General features: G+C 47.6%; 1 protein-coding gene across 3 annotated transcripts in view; it reads right to left on the bottom strand.

Annotated features, from left to right (window-relative positions):
- Window positions 1-18435, bottom strand: part of Smim20 (small integral membrane protein 20) — a 47801-nt gene that overhangs the window by 22364 nt on the left and 7002 nt on the right. For 2 of the 3 annotated variants that reach the window (XM_036201336.1, XM_036201337.1), the window contains exon 2: window positions 8296-8400. In XM_036201336.1, the coding sequence (XP_036057229.1) occupies window positions 8296-8400 (105 nt within the window). Of the gene's footprint in view, window positions 1-8295; window positions 8401-13233; window positions 13874-14586; window positions 14644-18435 lie in introns of those variants that run through there. The other variant, XM_036201338.1, reaches the window with a different exon arrangement.

The raw sequence follows: 18435 nt of genomic DNA on the forward strand, positions 1-18435 counted from the left end.
ACGTCCTGAAGCAGTCTCTCCCTTCTTTAACAAGGAAGCTACAACAAGGCTTTGAGGGAGCCCAGGTTCTATCATTCTCTTGCGCATACCCCTCCCTGATTGTCGAGCAAGGCCTATCCCTTCCCTTTCTCCCTGCTGTGGCTCAGACCAGGGTGGCCACCCAGGGGACTGCCCCTGCTGTGGCCGTTCACTTCTATTGGTCTGTTTGACATTTCTGTGCTCATCTCCAGGCCGCTGCTTGAAGTTGGCCCAGCAGAGAGGATGGTGTCATTTTACTGTCACCTGGGTTAAGGAAAAAGAATCAATCCCAGAAACAGATCAATTCTGAACTGGGTAGAATCTGAGATTGTGAGAGTGGGTAGGGCCATGTGGGAACATCTAGGCCACAGACTTGGAATGAGAAAGGGAAAAGAACTTCAGAAAGCCAGTAAGCAGTTCTTAGCTACAGACGTAGAAACTGAGGCTGGGCTAATGGAGTGACTGGATTCTCCTGGTAGAGAGTAAATTACCACTCCTTGGTTTAGGAGGAGGAGATAAGAGTGTGGTAGCATGGCTTGTCCCCCATGGAAGGCTTGGGCACCAAGAGCCTTCCACATGCCAGGGCCCATGCTAGGAGTGTAATTATAGCACACTGTTTCCAGGGGGAGTGAATGTGTCCTGAGCATGACTCTTCACACACCATGCAGCTGTTTCCCACAGAGAGGCTTATTCAGTCCTGAAAATACTCAGCATATTTTTCACTGCAGCTAATTTATTTCCTAATAGGAAAAATTCATTCACTGTACTTTTTAGGGAAAAAAAATTGAAGCTTTATCAAAATATTCTCTAGGTGAAAAAAACCCTTAGTGCCCAAATACGCCATTTTCTTCTAGTATGGAGTGAGCAGTGTCTGGAAATGGAAGTCTACAGGCCCAAGCTCCAGCCCTGGCCTTTCTCCCTAGCAGAGTGACCTCCTCAAAGTCTGTTGGTCTATCCCCAACTTAGATGCCTCCTGTGAAGAATGAGAGAGTCAGAAGGAGCCACTGGCTCCCAAATGTGCTTGCCGCTAAAGCCTTTCAAAGAGCAACACACCTGATGAATTCATAAGTTGTTTCTCTTCTTTGTAAACTTTAGTCACACATCTGAAGCTATGATAGCTTTGGATCAGAGCAATACACCGTAAGAAGCCGAGATGCCTCCAGCCCCTGAGAGTGCCAACATTTAGTTTGGATGGTTTTGTCAGAGGTAAAAGGGATGATTTCGCTCAGAGGTTCAGAATACTGAGAGTATCCTCAGGTGTCCGTTACTATATCCAAGGCACACTGTGCCCACCGTGGTCTGAATGTGAGATGCCCCCCTCTCTCCTCCCCACCTCCGTTCATGTGTTTGAACAGTCCATGGTGCTGTTTGGGGAGAAGTCTCTGGGAAGTGGAGCGCTCATAGAGGGGTGGTGAGTAGGGGTGGGGCTTTGGGGACAGGTTTACAGACCAACCCTATTTCCTGAATGATGTCTGTTTCTTGCTCTGCCTAAATGTGAGCAAGCAGCGTGCTTGCTTCCACCACAGACGCGAGCTGGCGCTGCCATAATAGATGTGTAGTCCCTCAAACTGGGAGCTAAAGATGCTCAGCATGTATTCAGTTAGAGTAGTGGGAATCCCTAACCGCCCCAAGACTTGCCTACCAGTTCTGTCCTCTTTCTGGTTCTAAAATTCCTTCTAAAATAATTTTTTTAATTACATTCAGCATGTACATGTGTGTACAACCTCCCTGCATCTCCTCTTCCTAAACTGATGAACAGTAGCTTACCATGTACAGGGAGTAACCAGGTACAAGTCTCAACTGTCCGCGGGACCTGGGGCGAGGTGTATTGTATGTGTACATGCCGCGCATGCTCACATACAGTCAGAAGACACCTTTGTGGAGCCTGTCCTTTCCTGTTACCAGGGGGGTCTGGAGACTGAACCCGGGTCACTAGGTTTGGAGGCAAGAGTCTTCACCCAGTACGCCAAGTTTCAGGCCAGGTTCTAGAATTCCTAAGGAAGTAAACCCTTTGAGATTTTATCTACAAATTGACCCCAAAGCTCAAATTTAGGAATGTGACTTAACATTCATCTTCAAGCAAGGGAACCGGTTCCTTTAGGTGGAAGCAAGACCCGGAGACAAGGAATCTGATGCATAGTTCTTGGGAGGGGACAAAGGGAAGAGGAAGTGAGACAGGGACAAAAAGACCGCCAGTTCTGGGGTGCCAGTGAGTGGATCGCTGCTGGGCCCAAGCAAGGCTGGGGTGTTTCTCCACCCACTTCCATCTCACTTGGGTGCGTGCTACTCCTGGATTAGCTCCCCAAGACTGCTCCGTGAGAGTGCATTCAAGAGCCGGGAACGCGTCTACTTCTTGGGAACTGTCCATAGACAAATGGCAGGACAAAGGGGATGTGGGTGGGTCATCTCTTAGAGAAACTTCATCTCAGATATCCACCGCTTCAGCTCCGTTTCTGGACTGCTAGCCATTGCTCTGGGTTCTGGCGGGGGGGGGGGGGGGGGGGGGTTCAATGAACAGACAGTGGTCCTCTCACTTGTAGGGAAAGACACATGAAGCACACAGTGACGAGTGTCATGGACATCAACAATGCGCGTGCAGACTATGAGTTGCTAGATGGGAACAAAGGTGCCAACAACAGCAGTCACAGGGTCAAGAGTTCCATTTTGATGTGGTGACTTCAGGCCTCTGAGAAAAGAGTTGAAGGAGGCAGTGGGGAGCTTCCGGAAAATCTAGCAGGACATGATTCTAAAGGAGAGAACAGACTCCTTGATGTGGAAATATGAGAACAGTTGGTGCATCCCTAGAGTAGTGAGGAGGCAACTGTGCCAGAGGGCTAGGCCATGTTCTGAGTGGCGCTCAAGGTCAGAGCCCGGAGGATGTCTGGGCCTTGGGCAGTTAACACCAGCATGTCAGGAGACACTGGTGTCTGAAGCATAGAGGTACATGATTTATCTTGTACCCTAAGGTGATCACTCTGTAAGACGGTGAAGAGGTTGAGCAAAGAGCATCAACTACATGCCCCAAGAGAGATTTCTGCAAGTTCAGTAGCTGAACATAACCCCAGTCGTCTGTCTCAGCTCCCAGGGACAGTAGTCTGGGTATGGCTCCACTGGATTCTCTGCTCCAGGTCTCTACAGACTGATTTCAAGGTTGGGTGTGATCTCACCTAAGGCTTGAGGTCCTCTCCCAAGATTTTGTCCTATAGAGAGTGGTCTTTACTTGAGGCTAAGTGTCCTCTGCAGGCTCATTCACCTCAGCCCACCTTTGCCTACTGCTCACCTACCCGACTCTGCTGTGGTCCCTCAAAGACCATCCATGCCCTCCAGGGTTTCTCCAATGTTCTATCTACCTGTGGTTACCCCGAGAAGCAACTCCTACCGGTTCTCTAAATTGCAGTCATGGGCACATCTCTTTAAAATCTGTCCTCCATAAAAATGTAGAAAAGGATCCTGTGATCTGACCAGCTTGGGAAGCTCACAGCCCCTCCCCCACACGTCAGCATATCTGCATATTCATGTGTGCAGGTGCATATGTAGGTGGGGGTGTGCATACATGTATGTGCATGTGGAGACCCACAGAGGTTTCCTAGTGAGATCTGAGCTTGCGTTACCCAGCAGGGCTGCATAAGGGAATGACTGGACCACGGACATGGTTACCAGATGTTTGGAAGGGTCTACACTTGGCTGTACGGTGTGCTTTGATCTAGCAAAGGGGAGGTCTTTTGCCCCACCCCTTGGCATTGTTATAAAAAGCCCTTTTGAAGAGACAGAAGGGGCTGTTGGGTTTTGATCCAGGTCCTCCTGAAGCTATCCTGTGTTTCTGTCCGTCTCCTCTCTGCTATCTTTCTATCTAAAAGTTTCTTATTTCTCTCTCCTCTTCATAGGAACCCTTTAAAAGGTGGGAGCTGGCCTCCCACATATACACATGTGTGCAGAGGCCAGAAGGCAACCTCAGTGTCATTCCTAAAGAATACTGCACGCCTTATGTTTGAAATAGGATGGCTCACTGGTCTGGAACTCACCCACAGGCTGGGCAGGCTGGCCAGTGTCTAGGAGCTCTTCTGGTCTCTGCATCCCCAACACTGGGATTATAAGATCATGTCACCACACCCAGCTTTTTACCCGGGTGCTGGGAAGCTAGTGGGTCCCGTCCCCAGAGCTCCTCTTCGCCGTCTTGTGGGTGTACCTGGATCCTTTCACAGAAGCAGGCATGAGGCCCTGGGTTCTGACTTCATTTTCTGCACACATTCACTGTGCAGTTACTGTGGCCTTGGGGTTCTATAATGAGACCAGGACAACTGGGATTTATTTAAGCAACATGAATCTGTTCGCTCCGAGTTCAGAGGCCAGGAATCCAGGACTGAGATGCTGGCATCTTCTGCAGCCTCTCTCTCCCCTTGTCATGCAAATGTCCTATTTCCCCTGTGTCCTCATCCAGTCTCCCCTGTGTGTGTCCCACTGTCTCTTGTTAGAGCACAATCCTACTGAATTAGGACCTACCCTAAGAACCTGCTTTATCTTAATCACCTCCAGACATTTGAATTCGGAAGTGCTTGGAGTGAGTGAGGACTTCAACCCAGGCCTCTGAGGGGCAAGACTCATCAGCTCTGTCTGAGATGGTGTTAGATATTCTGGACACTCGGAAAGTAGCTGTTCTCATTTATTTTCCTGCCCCTTGGATGGCAGCACAGCCAGGAGCCTGGGGCCCTGGGGACAGTCTGTACCCAGCCTCTGACACTCACTACAATTTCTCACACAGCTTCTGGAAGCATTGTGTTGGGCAAGGGTTTGAGAGCCAGAGAGGACCCAGAGGGCACATGGTCCATCACCAGAGAATGCGAGGGACCCTCTGGGGTTCTCTCTTCCCCTGTCTGACTTCTTCCTAGACCTAACTTTCAAAAGGCAGGTCTGTCCACAGCTGGGTGCTGCTGTCTTGGCTCCAGACACTGAAGAATGGTTAGTGATGAGGTATCCTGTCTGTTGAGTGACTCCACACCAAGCAAGAGGAAAAGGGTACAAATAAAATAAACAGTCGCTTTAGAAATCACCTTGTGCTTTCTTCACAAGCTGAATGTCCAGAGCTGCCATTTTCCTAGTAATAGCTGAAGCAGATACGGGGTCATTTTCTCCTCCTCTAAACACAATCGTGTTCACGTGAGCTCAGCCCCATTGGGTGTTCCCACAAGCCAGCAAGGTTGCATGCTGTGTGCCCTCAGGCCTGTTTGCCCAATCCTCCAGCCTGTGCTTACGAGGCTAATGGCCTTGGTGTGTGCACACTTAGCAGGAGCTGAGAAGCAGGAGGCCCAGGTTTGTCCAGATCATCTCTGCATCTGCCATAAATGAATGGCTCCTTGGAACACAAACACACCCCACACCTTTGCAAGATACCGTGGACTGGACGAGGCTGTAGAACAGGGGAGGGGTTGTAGAAAAGAAGGGGTGAGGCATGGGCCAGCCAGAGGCTCAGAATCCCGCCGTGGGTTACCGTCCCTTCTTTGGAAAAAAGGAATAGTTTTGCTAAATTATAAAGCATTTCAGCGCTAGCCCACCCCCCACCTCCACGGTCCTCCAGTGTGAACATCTTGTTATAGTAAAAGGATTCCAAACAATAGAAACTCCAGGACCCCTGTCTAGCCAGAGAAATGAAGAATTAGAAAAAGTGAATACAAAGCAGAAAAAACCTTGGGGCGGCCGAAAGGAAAGAGGCTGATGTGGTTTATCCACCCAGAGCCTCTCAGCTCACAGGAGGGCATTTGATTCCATTTAGTGGGCCAAATGCTCTCTCCCCGAAGTCTCACTGTGAACCAGAGGCTTCAAGTGAGGGAGAGAGCAAGAGCCTGCTCTTTAGGTTAGAAGGCAGGGTGGAGATTAGAACACACACACACACACACACACACACACACACACACAGATACACACACAAAACAAACAAAACCAGAAAAGCCAAAGATGTCACTAGCAACAATGGCCCTCTAGAGAAGGACCAGGCAAGGAACTCACCCAGTATGCCCCCCAAGCCATCAGAAGGGTAAGTGGTATTTAACACCCTTTAGAAGGGGGAGTGACAGAAATATATTACAGGACAAGGCTTAAAGTAAAATACAAAATGGAGATGCCATGTCCAGACCACTGTGTTACTAATACAGTGGCAAAAAACTACCCGGTCTCTTCATACAAGCCTGTGGTCTAGGCCACTGGGGAGGTTAAGGTGGGAAGGTTGTTTGTCCAAGACCTGTCTGGGCTACAGAGCAAGTTCAAATCCAGATCAGGCAATTTAGCAAGCTCCTGTCTCAGTATTCAAAGTATACCAGGAATAGGAGCCCAGAGGGTATATCTCAGGGGTCGAGTACTTGCCAACCATGCTCAGGGCCTACATACAACCCCAAGGGTATGGGAAAGTGATAAAAATCCAGTCTAAATTGGTACAAAAAGGGGTTTTAAAATTTAATTTTATTCACCTATAGCCTGATTTGCTTCAGACCCAAGGTGAGTCCAGGAGGCTGAGCCATACCCTCAGGATGTGGCTTCTGTTTGGTTAACGGTGATGTTAGCCTCTCTTTGTCTTTGCTTCAGCATGTCAACATGGCTGCCAATAGCTCCAAACTCAATGAACAAGAGACCCTCCTGTTTGTTTGACTACACAAAGCAATAGGCTGGTAAGAGCAGCACATACTCATCCTGAATCCCATCCTGGAAGTTTGCCTGGTCTTCTGAATGGCCAACCTGGACCACATGTCTACCCCTGCAGCATGGGCTAAAGTCATCTCCATCCACAGCAGAGACCCAAGAGGAAAGGGGATGAGGATAGAACAGATGTTACCAGGAAGGAAAGGACAGAAGGTGGGGAAGACAGCTGAAAACATCTGTAAGAGGCTAGCTTTAGCCAACGCTCCTCCTCTTTGAGGCCTCTGAGTATAATTATTTTTATTGCTTTGTTATTCTATTGCTTTGTTGCTTTTTAGGAAAACAATGAATATTTAATAAGTAGATATGCCAGTGAGCAATTAATTTGTGACTGGTCATATTTTTGAGATCCTTAATGTTGTACAACACAGGTACACATACATCAACATATATAAGAAGGCATATGTGCAAATTATAAATAATACATACTAAAACATTAGGAAACTATTAGTAAAATTTAAACATAATTTAAAGTAATTCTCTCATAGGGCCATCACACTTACATGGTTCTACTATTTCCAGATTTTTCTTTTTTTTTAGTATCCAGTGAGCATCTTATAGTTTTATTTTTTAAATGTACTTATCAATTTATGAAAGCCCCAGAAGCAACAGAAAAACCTCAATGTGAAAAATTTCAGGCAATCAGTGTGAGTTTTCAGCTCTTACAGAGGTCGCATGTGGCTCCAGAGGTCTCTGGATGAAAAATGCCAAGTAGGTGTCTCTGTATAGCTCCCAGGAAAGCCCTTAGATGAGTCCTGCTGCCACCCATCATCAGGGAGGTGGGGAAGGGTGGCCAAGGTCCCTGATTCAGAGGCTCCAGTCTCAGGGACCAACCAGAGGAGGATGCACCAGGGTTCCTTCCGCTGCTCCACCAGTACATGATTGCGCACCCAGCACCCCGACAGGCTTACCTCTGCTCTAAGCGGTTGTGGGCTCTGCCTAGGAGCCAGTGAGTGCTTGGGTGGAGAACAGGGATTTTCAGCAGTGCTTCTGGGAATGGTTCTAACCACAGCAGCCCCCGGGAGAGGCCCTCCCATGCACACCACCTTGCTGGGACTCCTGGGACTGGACCCATAGTGATGGACAGCCTTTTCTTTTTCGTTTCTTTCCTCCTCCCTCCCTCCTTTCCTCTTCATCTCTTTCTTGCCTTCTCTCTGTCCATTCCATAACCCCATGACTCTAGCCTCAAGCTTGTTATAGAACAGAAAATAATCTTGAACTTCTGATCCTCCTGCCTCTAACTGCGAGTGCTGGAACTGCAGATGTGGGGTATCACATCTGGCCTTGTGTGGTACTGAGAACTGAACCCAGGGTTTCAAGCATGCCAAGCAAACCACAGTTGAACAATTGAACCACAGCCCTAACTCTGTTCCCATTTCTAACTCCCAATTTCCTGGGGACCTTTGTAAAATATGTAGAAACACAAAGACACAAATGATACAAGATGCAAACCAGTGTCTTCTTCATCACATTCAAGTGATTCGAAGTGCTGCACGCACGTACACACACACACACACACACACACACACACACACACACACACACACTGCCCGCCCTGTGTCTGTTACTCATTCTGGGCAGGAAACAGCCTACCTGCACTGCTAACCACCATGCTTAGGGCTGCTCTAGCAAGGACAGTCTGGCTTTGTTTAGAAGTCTTCAGGGAAACTTCCGGTTTAAGTTTCTTCACACCTCCTCCTAAATCAAAAAAAAAAAAAAAAAAAAAAAATCAGCCTGACATTTAAGGGTGGGCACCCCACGTCCTTAACCAGCACTCCCTCCATTTGTTCATAAAGTCTTTGAACCGACCACCCCATCCACCAGTATTGATGGAGTGCCTATTGTGTGTGCCCATATGCCAACAGGTGGGAGAACTCAGTGGTGCATCAGCCAGGTAAAGCCTGTCATGTAGTGATGCCTATATACCACCCATCTGTATCCAAACCAAGCCCCCTTGCTGTGCAGAGCTCTATCCACACCACAGCTCTGTCATTTGTCACACGTTGGAATACAGGTACTTCTCCAGGCTGTTTCCATCCCTGTAACAAAGAACAGACTTTCTAAAAGGTACTTTTCCTGTTCTGTATTATTTTAATCTTTATAATTTTACTTCATCGCCTCTATTAACTATAGATGGGTTTTCAGTTGAATACATATGATTTATGTCACACCTCAGTTTAAATGAAGGATCTAACAAACCGTATAAGACAGAAAACAAAAATGAGAAAGCAAGAAAGAAAATAAGAGGAGTGAGGAAAACAGGATGAGGTGAACACAGTGGCCAAATGCATCCACGAGGTCACAGCCACTTGTAAAGTTTTGTTTACGTGCATGAGGAGAGGGTTGTGAGTGTGCATCTGGCTGCTGGCTATCACACTCCTCTGGAGGAGCGGCCTGTGCTCTTAACCTCAGAGTCCTCTCTCCAACACTCATAGGCAATTCTTAGAGCAGAGTCACAATGTATTTGAGCTTCCCATCGGCCACAGGGAATCATCATGTTACTCACTTCAATGTTCACAGGATGAAAGCAGCAACTGTTGAGCAGCTATTTCTGGCTGTGGGTTTAAAAATGTAGATCCAAGTCCATCCACAGAGGGCATTGCATTGTCTTGCCTGCCTGTATGTCTGCATACCAGAAGAGGGCACCGGATTTCATTAACGGATGGTTGTGAGCCACCATGTGGTTGCTGAGAACTGAATTCAGGACCTCTGGAAGAGCAGCCAGTGCTCTTAACCACTGAGCCAGCACTCCAGACCGAATGGAGCTTTCTTTATTCGAGTAACTGAATATACTGTCAGTCTCTCCTCTCCTATTATGACCTCCTCCAACACTACACACAGCAAAACACATTCAGGACAACTAACCAGCTGAGGCAATGGATGAGATTCAGCTACAGAATCTTCAAATGTCTGACTAAGGAGGAGGAACTCAAAACCTTCCTGGGGACCTTTCTCCTCCCATAACCCTCAGGAGTGTGGACAGATAGTGCAACAGATCCAGCGCAGAAAGAGATGAGGATGTGGAAGTCTTCTGTTGGTGTGGACATCTACAAGGACTTATTTGTGGTATGTGGTGTGTGCAGACGGGGTATGTGTGGGTGCACACAGGTACGGATGGGAGCTATAGTACAGTGTCCTGCTCCCTCCGTGCCACCTTATTCCCAAGACAGTCTCTCCCACTGAACTTGGAGCTTGACTGGCAGTTCGCAAATCCCAGCGTCTGCCTGTCGCTTTCCCTCAGTGCTGGGGTGACAGGTGCATATGGCCACGCCCAACTTTTTACATGGGTGCTGGGGATTTGAACTCAGGTCCTCGTGTTTGCATAACAAGTGGTCTTACCCATTAAACTGTTTCCCCAGCCTCAGAAATTGCTTTGCCTCAAGCAATAAAAAAATTTCAGGCAACATTCTATTAACCCACGTAATAAAGGAATTGATGCTTTTTAAATAATGTAATTCTTTATTATTATTATTATTATTATTATTATTATTATTGCTTTAAGATTGTAGTACACTGCATTTCGATAGGTGTATTAACTCACAGAACACAATTTGGAGTTTTGGAAAATGTGATGAGTGTGTGTAATTTACTATTCTCAAGTGTGCATATGCACAGGCCAGAAGGATCTTGGGTACCTCCTCCACTGTCCCCCACTGCCTTGAGACAGTCTTTCACTGACCCATTTCAGCTGGGCTGGCTGGCAAGCTCTTGGGATCTGCCTGTCTTCACCCCCACCCATACTGGGGTAACAGAGGCATGCACAGCCATGCTCAGCTTCCTCCATGGGTGCTGGGAATTCAAACTCTGTTCTCAGGACAGCAGTTTAATGTTCTTTTCCAGAGCCATCTCCCTAGTCCTGAAAAGGTATATTTTAAAAGAGCTCAAAAGGTTTAAGAATCAATGATCTGATTTTCCCCTAAAGGGGAAGTCGTTAGTCCCAGAAAGGCGACAGGAGGAAGTGTCACTCACTGTTCAAAGCACTTGGGAAATGATTACCCTCCCCAGGAATCACCAAATTAGAATCCAATATACATCCTGTTCCCTAAATGCACCTTGTAGTGGGTAGCTGTTCCAGCTTTGACCTTGAAACACTGCCCCCAGTGTGGCAGCGAGTAATTTCTACACCTGTCTATGACCTGACCCTGGGGTGTGGCCAAGAGGGACCCCTTAAGACCCGAGATGGAAAGATACATGTTGGCTCTCTTAGCTCCTCATGGTCCTAGAAGCTGGATTTGCAGACCAAGTCAGAGTTCCCCAGAGAACTACATTGGACTGTACCTCATCTCTCCTCCCGGATCCTGTAATCGACCCCTTTTTGGTTGTAAGTTACCCCTGAAGTAAACCTCTTTTAATTACCAGATAAACTATGTGGAATTGCCTCGTAAATTATAGCAATATCACCTGACTACGCTGCCTCCTGTAAGCGAAGTGCTTCTGTTACTGTCCTTGGGGAAAGGGTGCACACTAGAACTGGATAGTGAGGCCCTCAGTCTATCCTCCTGAGGACTTCTTACCACTCACTGGGCAGGCGTAGGCAGTACTCTGCAGTCATGTGTCTGAGACATGGAATGCTCCTTCTGTAAACATCAAGGTGACTGAGGATAGAAAGCTCTCTATCACTGCAAAAAGGTAGACCGAGGGCAGGAAGACACGAGCCCCTGACAAAGATCCGATTCAGGAGACACACTGGGTCTGTTCCCACAGTCCTTTTCCAACTCAGGCCTTTAGCCCAGATGTCCTCCCAGACACATGCACTTGCCTCAGTCATAAGAAGGCTCAATTAAGCATCTGCACAATTTGACTTTAAATTACATAACTCCTTGGTGCCCCCTCCAAGGAAAACAGTAGGCAAACGCACCCCTAATTAGTCTGCTTCCTCCACTGGGTTGTTAACTGCAAGTCAATTAGATGTTGGGCAATGTCTCCCCAAAATGATGACTTTGGTTTTAGAACTATCAATCTTATTTCTGTTTGCCAGTCATTACATAATTGGGCCAGCGGCGTGTTAAGGAAATGCCAAGTTCACAATTAAGAAATTATGTCACCAAGCACCTCATATAAACAGAGGCTACAGAAACACACAGGCTTTCTGCTAAGAAACAGATTGGCTTTTCAGTACCAAGTCACCTACCAGGAGGCTAGGCAGGCAGGGCACGGGGGAAACAAAAGGGAATCAGAGGAGGAGGGAGGTGGAGGAGGGGAAGGAAGAAGACAGACACAGAAGGAAAGAAAACATGAAAGTAAGGAGGGAGAAAAGAAAAATTCAATAGGAAACTGGTTCTTACTGTTCCTGCTGTGGCTTCTGGAGACGAAGCCGGTGGAAAACTGACACTCCATTAACAGTCGTGCTGGCTATTCTTGACTACATCTGGAACTAACTAAAACCCAAAAGGCTGAGTACACCTGGGAGGGATTTTTTCTTAATTAAGTCATTCCAAATTTGAGACTCGCCTTTAATCTGGACCTTCTGAGGTAGGAAGATCTGCCTTTAGTCTGGCCCACACCTTTTGGTGGCAACCTACAGAAAGGACACTGAAGGAAGTTTGTGCTCTTTGCCTGCTTGCCCTCGATCTCACTGGCAAGTCCCTTCCTTCACTGGCATTGGAGCCTACTTCTTTGGGAAGTCTACTTCTGGTGGCTACTGAAAATAGCTCAGACATCCAGCCTCATGGACTGAAGAACTCCTGGATTCTTGGACTTTGTGTTGGTAGACAGTCATCATTGGATTAGCTGGACCACGGCCTATAAACCACACTAATAAATTCCCTTTATATGTATGTTCATTCACACACACACACACACACACACACACACATATATATATTCATACATATATATATTCATGTATATTCATTCTACCAGGTTTGTTCCTCTGCAGAACCATGACTAACAGAACAGATGTCTCAAAAGGTGTGTTGTTTACCTTGTATACAAGTAAATGACACTGCATAGACATTCTGGTGGTTTGAATAGGAATGGCCCCCATAGACTCACGTGTTTGAAAGTTTGCCCAGAGGGAGTGGCACTGTTAGGAGGTGTGGCCTTGTTGGAGGAAGTATGTCACTTTGGAGGTATGCTTTGAGATCTTATATGCTCAAGCTATGCCCAGTGTAGCTCAGTCTCCTGATGCTTGGAGATCCAGATCCAGAATTCTCAGCTCCTTCTCCAGCATCATGTCTGCCTACATACCACCATGCTTCTTGCCGTGACGATAATGGACTAATCCTCTAAAACCCTAAGCCATCCCCAGTTAAATGTTTTCCTTTATAAGAGCGGTGGTGGTCACAGTGTCTCCTCACAGCAATAAAATGCTAACTTAGACATCTACTCAAATAGAATTTAGACAGCAGTACTACTTTTTGATATCAGAATTCAGTTTACAAAAAAATTCTACCAGGCAATGACAGGTGGATCTCTGGGAGTCGAAGGCTTGACTGGTCTGTCAGACCCTGTCTCAAAAAACTAAAACAACTCTCCCAAACACACACACACACACACACACACACACACTACAAGAACAGCACACAGCAGCAAACTAAGAGACTATTTTAATACCCACAGCCTCACTGGAGGCAGGCTCACCCATGATTCTACTGTGTGTGACTTGTTTATTGTCTATTAACTTCCCAACACAGAGACTTTCAATGAGATAGTTAATCTGAGCAGTGTATTCTTAAACAACACCAAGGATCCTGTCCTCGAACGGCTTTATCAACTGGGACATTCTCAAGAGCCCCGTCAGGCAGCTTGGCATGGCCGTTTGCACTGAAGCCGCGTATTCAGAAGGTGGCAAGGCAGCCGTGGCCCTTGAGCCCACAGGTTGCCTGTGTTCACTTCACAGCTTGGAAGTAATAAAGACTGCATGGGAAGTCTTCCACAAACAGCCCTGCAGGCTGGCTCTGCTCCTGCTAAGTCACCGGAGCCACAAGGCACTTTAATGGTGTCCTCTGTTCAGGTTCTCCAGGGACTTAAGGAAGCACTGTCTTTGCACACAGTCTCTATCACAAGGGTTCTGGCTGGCAGCATGAGCGTTCCCTCTCCAGCCATGCTGCCACAGCCAGCCATCGACTGTCTTCACTGCAGAGTGCACAGGATGAAGATGTCCACTTTCCTCATCAGACTCACAGACAGCCTCATTTCCTGCCAAAAGGATCGGACCACACTTTCAACCCTGTGGAAAGAAACACAAAACCCTATCAGGATTCACTGCTGGGTGTCTGAGCACACCCCTTGATCCCAAACAAACAAGATGATGTGGGAACTGAGCCATGCAATTTCTACGCGGCGGAGACACTGAAATGGGGGCGGGCGGCCACTGGAACCCTGTGATGAGGTGCCTGGCAGCCACGGCAGCTGTGAGGGGTTTTTTAATGGCTTAGGAACTACTCCCTACTAGGAAAAGATGGATCTGGCCTAGGACCCACAGATGGCAGGAGTTGGGTTAAAAGGCTAGAAAACCTCTCATTCTCAGCCAACTTGGATCATTTGAAAGGAACATCCTGTTCAGCCCTGAAGGGAGCGTTGGGACTTCTGTAGGAACTGAATCCTGCATCTCAGTGACACCGCTCACCCGGCAACACTACCTCCCCATGAGGGTGGTGTTTACAGAGGTCCGGCACGGGAGGGAGGCTGCAAAGCAGGTGATCTCTGCATATTTAATTACGCTCTATGCCCACTTACCAAGGGCAAAGTGGGGCCCAGCAACCTTGTGAAAAGTACTAGACACTGAAATATTAGCATGGTCTCGGAGAGCCCTGACAGGACAGGAGCTATCATAAAATAAGCAGTAAACTCAGGTTCCCAGAGAAAAAGCCCATCTCCACACAAAGCAAGCACTCACTGCACATGCCCCAGATGGGATGGTTTGGAATGTTTTAGGTTTACCTGGTGGCTGCACCTCTTCCTGGACGATACCAGCTCGATTTATGGCCTGCTCCTTCTCTGAGAAACGTAAGAGGACAATTAATTACTCTTTAGAAAAGAGGTGTGGACAATTTTGTTTTCCATTTACACGGGCCAATTACAAGGCATATTTATGAGTGTGATTCCATTCGGGGAGGCCGTATCTTAAAGCTAGGTCGCGAAAGCTAGGTCCTATGATGTAAAAAGAGCCACATTTCTTCCTGTGGTCTCAGCATTGTGGAAGGGACACACCCGAGAGAAAGAACAGTTCTGGAGAGCTGGTGGGTGTGACATTACAGCAGAGGGCTGCTGCGAAGAAGGGATAGGCACAATTATCAAGAAAATGGTGTCTAAAAACACTCCACTGAAGGACTGGACTCCAAGCTAAATATGCTATGTTTTTGATGGGAAATAGAGCAGAAAATTAATCTTTGGGTGGGTGGCTTTGGTTTGGATAATTGAAGCTTCCCTAATTGATTGCAGGTGCTGTGCCAATTAGTGACTTGCTGTAGCTGCAGCAGCTAAGCCTGGCACTTTGGAGATGTCCAGCAGGCAAAGGCCAAGAGAAACCAAGCATTTTATGAGTGTGGGCTTCAAGCTCCCTGACACATCTTTCTAAGTGGTTTGAAAGCAACCTGAGGCCTATGACGACCAAGGATTATTATTTTAAGTATCTTGACAAATGGTAGCTTTTTAGAGGAAAGACTTGGAGCCAAAGGATGTTGACTCCTGAGCAGCAGTGATTAAATGCTGTAATCAGACCTTTGTTTGAACAGATCCACTGTTTCTTTAGTGCCGCTCTCAGCTCTGATTTGCTATTAGGCCATCTAACTGTCTACCCTCCTAGGCCCTGCTGCAGATACAAAAAACAGGGGTCCGCCAACTCTGATACTCACTGAACCTGCTTCTCTGGAGTCTCAACAGAAAGTCAATCCTAAATGATTTGCCTGATAGTCTTATCGATACTAACTTCATAGGGCACTGGGGACTGTGGGAATCTTGAGATCTAATTCCAAGAAGGGAGGGAGAAGACAAGGAACAACGGGCCACCTATCCCCAGTGGCCTCTCTCAGACTAGCAGGTAAATGGCACACAGATGCTATGGGCCTGCAGATGCCAACAGACCTCCTCCAACTCAAGGGAACAGTGGCACCCCTTACAGCAAAGGTGTTCTCACTGTGGAAGACATCTAATTCTCAGACCTGAGCCCTAGAAGGCTGTCAATGGGGAAGTCTCAAAGATGGGTGTCTCAAACATGTGCTTAGCATCAGCCAACAAAACAGCATGAGTCTCACTGGGAACAAGAACAGGTAAGGATTTTCCAGACCTAAGTGTGTCTCTGCTATCGTGAGCTTGAGCAATAATTGTCGTGAAGCGTTCTAGACTCACAGACAAAAGAAACCCAGTCATCCTGAGGAACCACACTTGTTTTCTAAGAAGCAGGTACCACTCTAGGGCCCAGGATGCTGGCAGGCTGCCAGGCATCACTGGGAGGAAGCTGCTACTTGGTGGCAGGGACAGAATGCCTAATTGTGCTCCAACCTCTTGGCATGCAGTGGAGAACCAAGTGAGAGAGGAATCCCTGTCTCGCTGCTTTCCTGCTCATCGCTAATGAGGTTGGAGAGAGGCTGGAGATTTGTTTAAACAGGCTGAAACCTCATCATAATCTGGTGCAACCACCTCGGTAACTTGGCCTGAACCGGCAAGCTCAACCAGTTCCTACAAAGTGATAACCGAGTATTAGCCCCTATCTAAATCCGCCCGCTTCTCTGATCCATTGATGTCTTAGAAACACTGAGGTCAAGGCAGCCTTATGGAAATCCAGGAGACGACACAAAGGCACTTTATTTGAGAATGCAGAATCTGCTAATGGAAAAACTGAAACCAGTCTCTTGATGAAGTTGACAGCTTTCTAGTTCATTGTCACTGGAAGAACAGCAAATATCTATGACCCCCAGGAGAGCAGCAGAGGTAGAAGGAGGCTTTAGCTATGGGAACAAATAAGCTAATGACTGACTTCAGTTGTGAGCAAGTTTCCATGTAAAATGCCTAAAACCCAACCGGGGCCTGGAGTTAGAAAATTCCCCTCTCCAGTATCCCCGCAAGTCCAACTCTGCCCCCTGGTGCTAAGGCCGAGGTCTGATTTATAGTTAAATTGAGGATAGTTCTCTGCAGTCACAGGGCGATGGTGTATTATTAAAGCTGGTCCTGCATGCAGGTGGGCCGACTTTGTATGGCAGTAAAAGAATCTGCCCAGCTAAGTCTGAGAATGAGCCAAGGCTTGCAGTGGGAGGTTCATCTGCTGAATTTGGTGCTGTAGTTAACACCTGAGAGCAGGCTCCCTCAGCAGACCCCACGTGCTTTTCTGAGGGTGCTCTGATAAAGGGGCAGCAGGCAACAGAGCAGAGAAGAGCTGGAAAGGAACAGGATCTCATCTACCTCTCCATCTCTTCCCACAACCTCCAGTAGAAGAAAAGGCAACTCACAACCTGGAGTAATTGGGACAAACGGCAACATTTGGATACAGTCTCTGTACTAGACAGCTGTGCTGCATCATATTACATTTCCTGGATTCCTGAAATATAATCACATATACTGTGATTAAGTAAAAGAATGTCCTCCTTGTCTTTGCAAAAACAGGCTCAAGTACTTAGGAATAAGAGCTCATAATGTCTTCAACCCACTCGCAAATGGCTCAACAGAATAATGGTAATGACAGCAATCTGGGTGTGTACGTATCCTCTGTAAGGAAGGAGAGCAAACGTGGCAACTGTTAACCACCAGCAAATCCAGGTGACAGACACAGGAGTTACGGTTCTATCCTCAGATCTTTTCTATCCCTCGAGCTTTTTTCTTAATAAAACAGCCAGCTAAGAAAGTCCAGTAACACACAGCCTGCCCCAGGCTGGCCACTTCAAGCGTCTACCTGTTCAAAACAGCTGGACAGACTTCAGCACTTCCTTGGCGGTCCCATTTGCTGCTGCTGCCGCTGCCTAGGCTCTGCCATCCGCCTCCAGGGGAGCCCAGAACCCACTGCGCTCTGGCGCAGCTGGGGACCTGAGGCCACAGGACACAAGCCCCATTTGGGAAGCAGTGGTCGCGGGGACCAAATGGTCATAAATCCAAGAGGACTCGGGGTCAGAACGGTGACTGAAACGCAGACTGAGGGGAACACACAGCTGTCACAGCAGGTGTGAAGCAGCTAGCTGAGACCAAATGTACCAATTGAGAATGGGCAGCTGAGGGGAACCGCTGGTGTCACAGAAGCCACGTCACAGCTGCAGCTCACCTGAGCCAGCTAGCGGAAGGATCTAGAGGCCACTTCAATCACTGCTCTCCGGCACTGCAAACATGTCTGCACACTCATCAAAAGCAGGCTGAATAGACGGCTTTGAAACACTAGTTAGCAAACAGGACTTCAGCCTGTCTCTGCCTTCTGCTCAATTATATGGTAAATGGGGTGAAAAGCATATTCTAAGCACCTGGCGTGTAATAGGGAAAATCAAGTGATTTCTTGTAATCTTTCTCTACCAGATACACAACACAGTGTCAACTGGGGGACAGCAAGGGACAGCAGAACACAGGCAAGAAGCAGGGGAATCGTCTTTTCCCAGCTCACCCATGTAACCATTCACCCCACTGCCCTGCAACTCCACTCCCTTACAGGCATCCTGAGAGGGCATTAAGTGGGCAAGGTCAGAGAGTTGGGGGCTAATGTCTATCCAGCAGTTAACACGCAGAGTGACTCTGGACGAGGCACCCAGATGTCAGGATAAATGAACCCTGGGCCTTCTGGGAAAACCCTAAGGTTTTGTACTCTGTACATCTAAT

This window comes from Onychomys torridus, chromosome 10, assembly GCF_903995425.1.
Source record: "Onychomys torridus chromosome 10, mOncTor1.1, whole genome shotgun sequence".
NCBI lineage: Eukaryota > Metazoa > Chordata > Mammalia > Rodentia > Cricetidae > Onychomys > Onychomys torridus.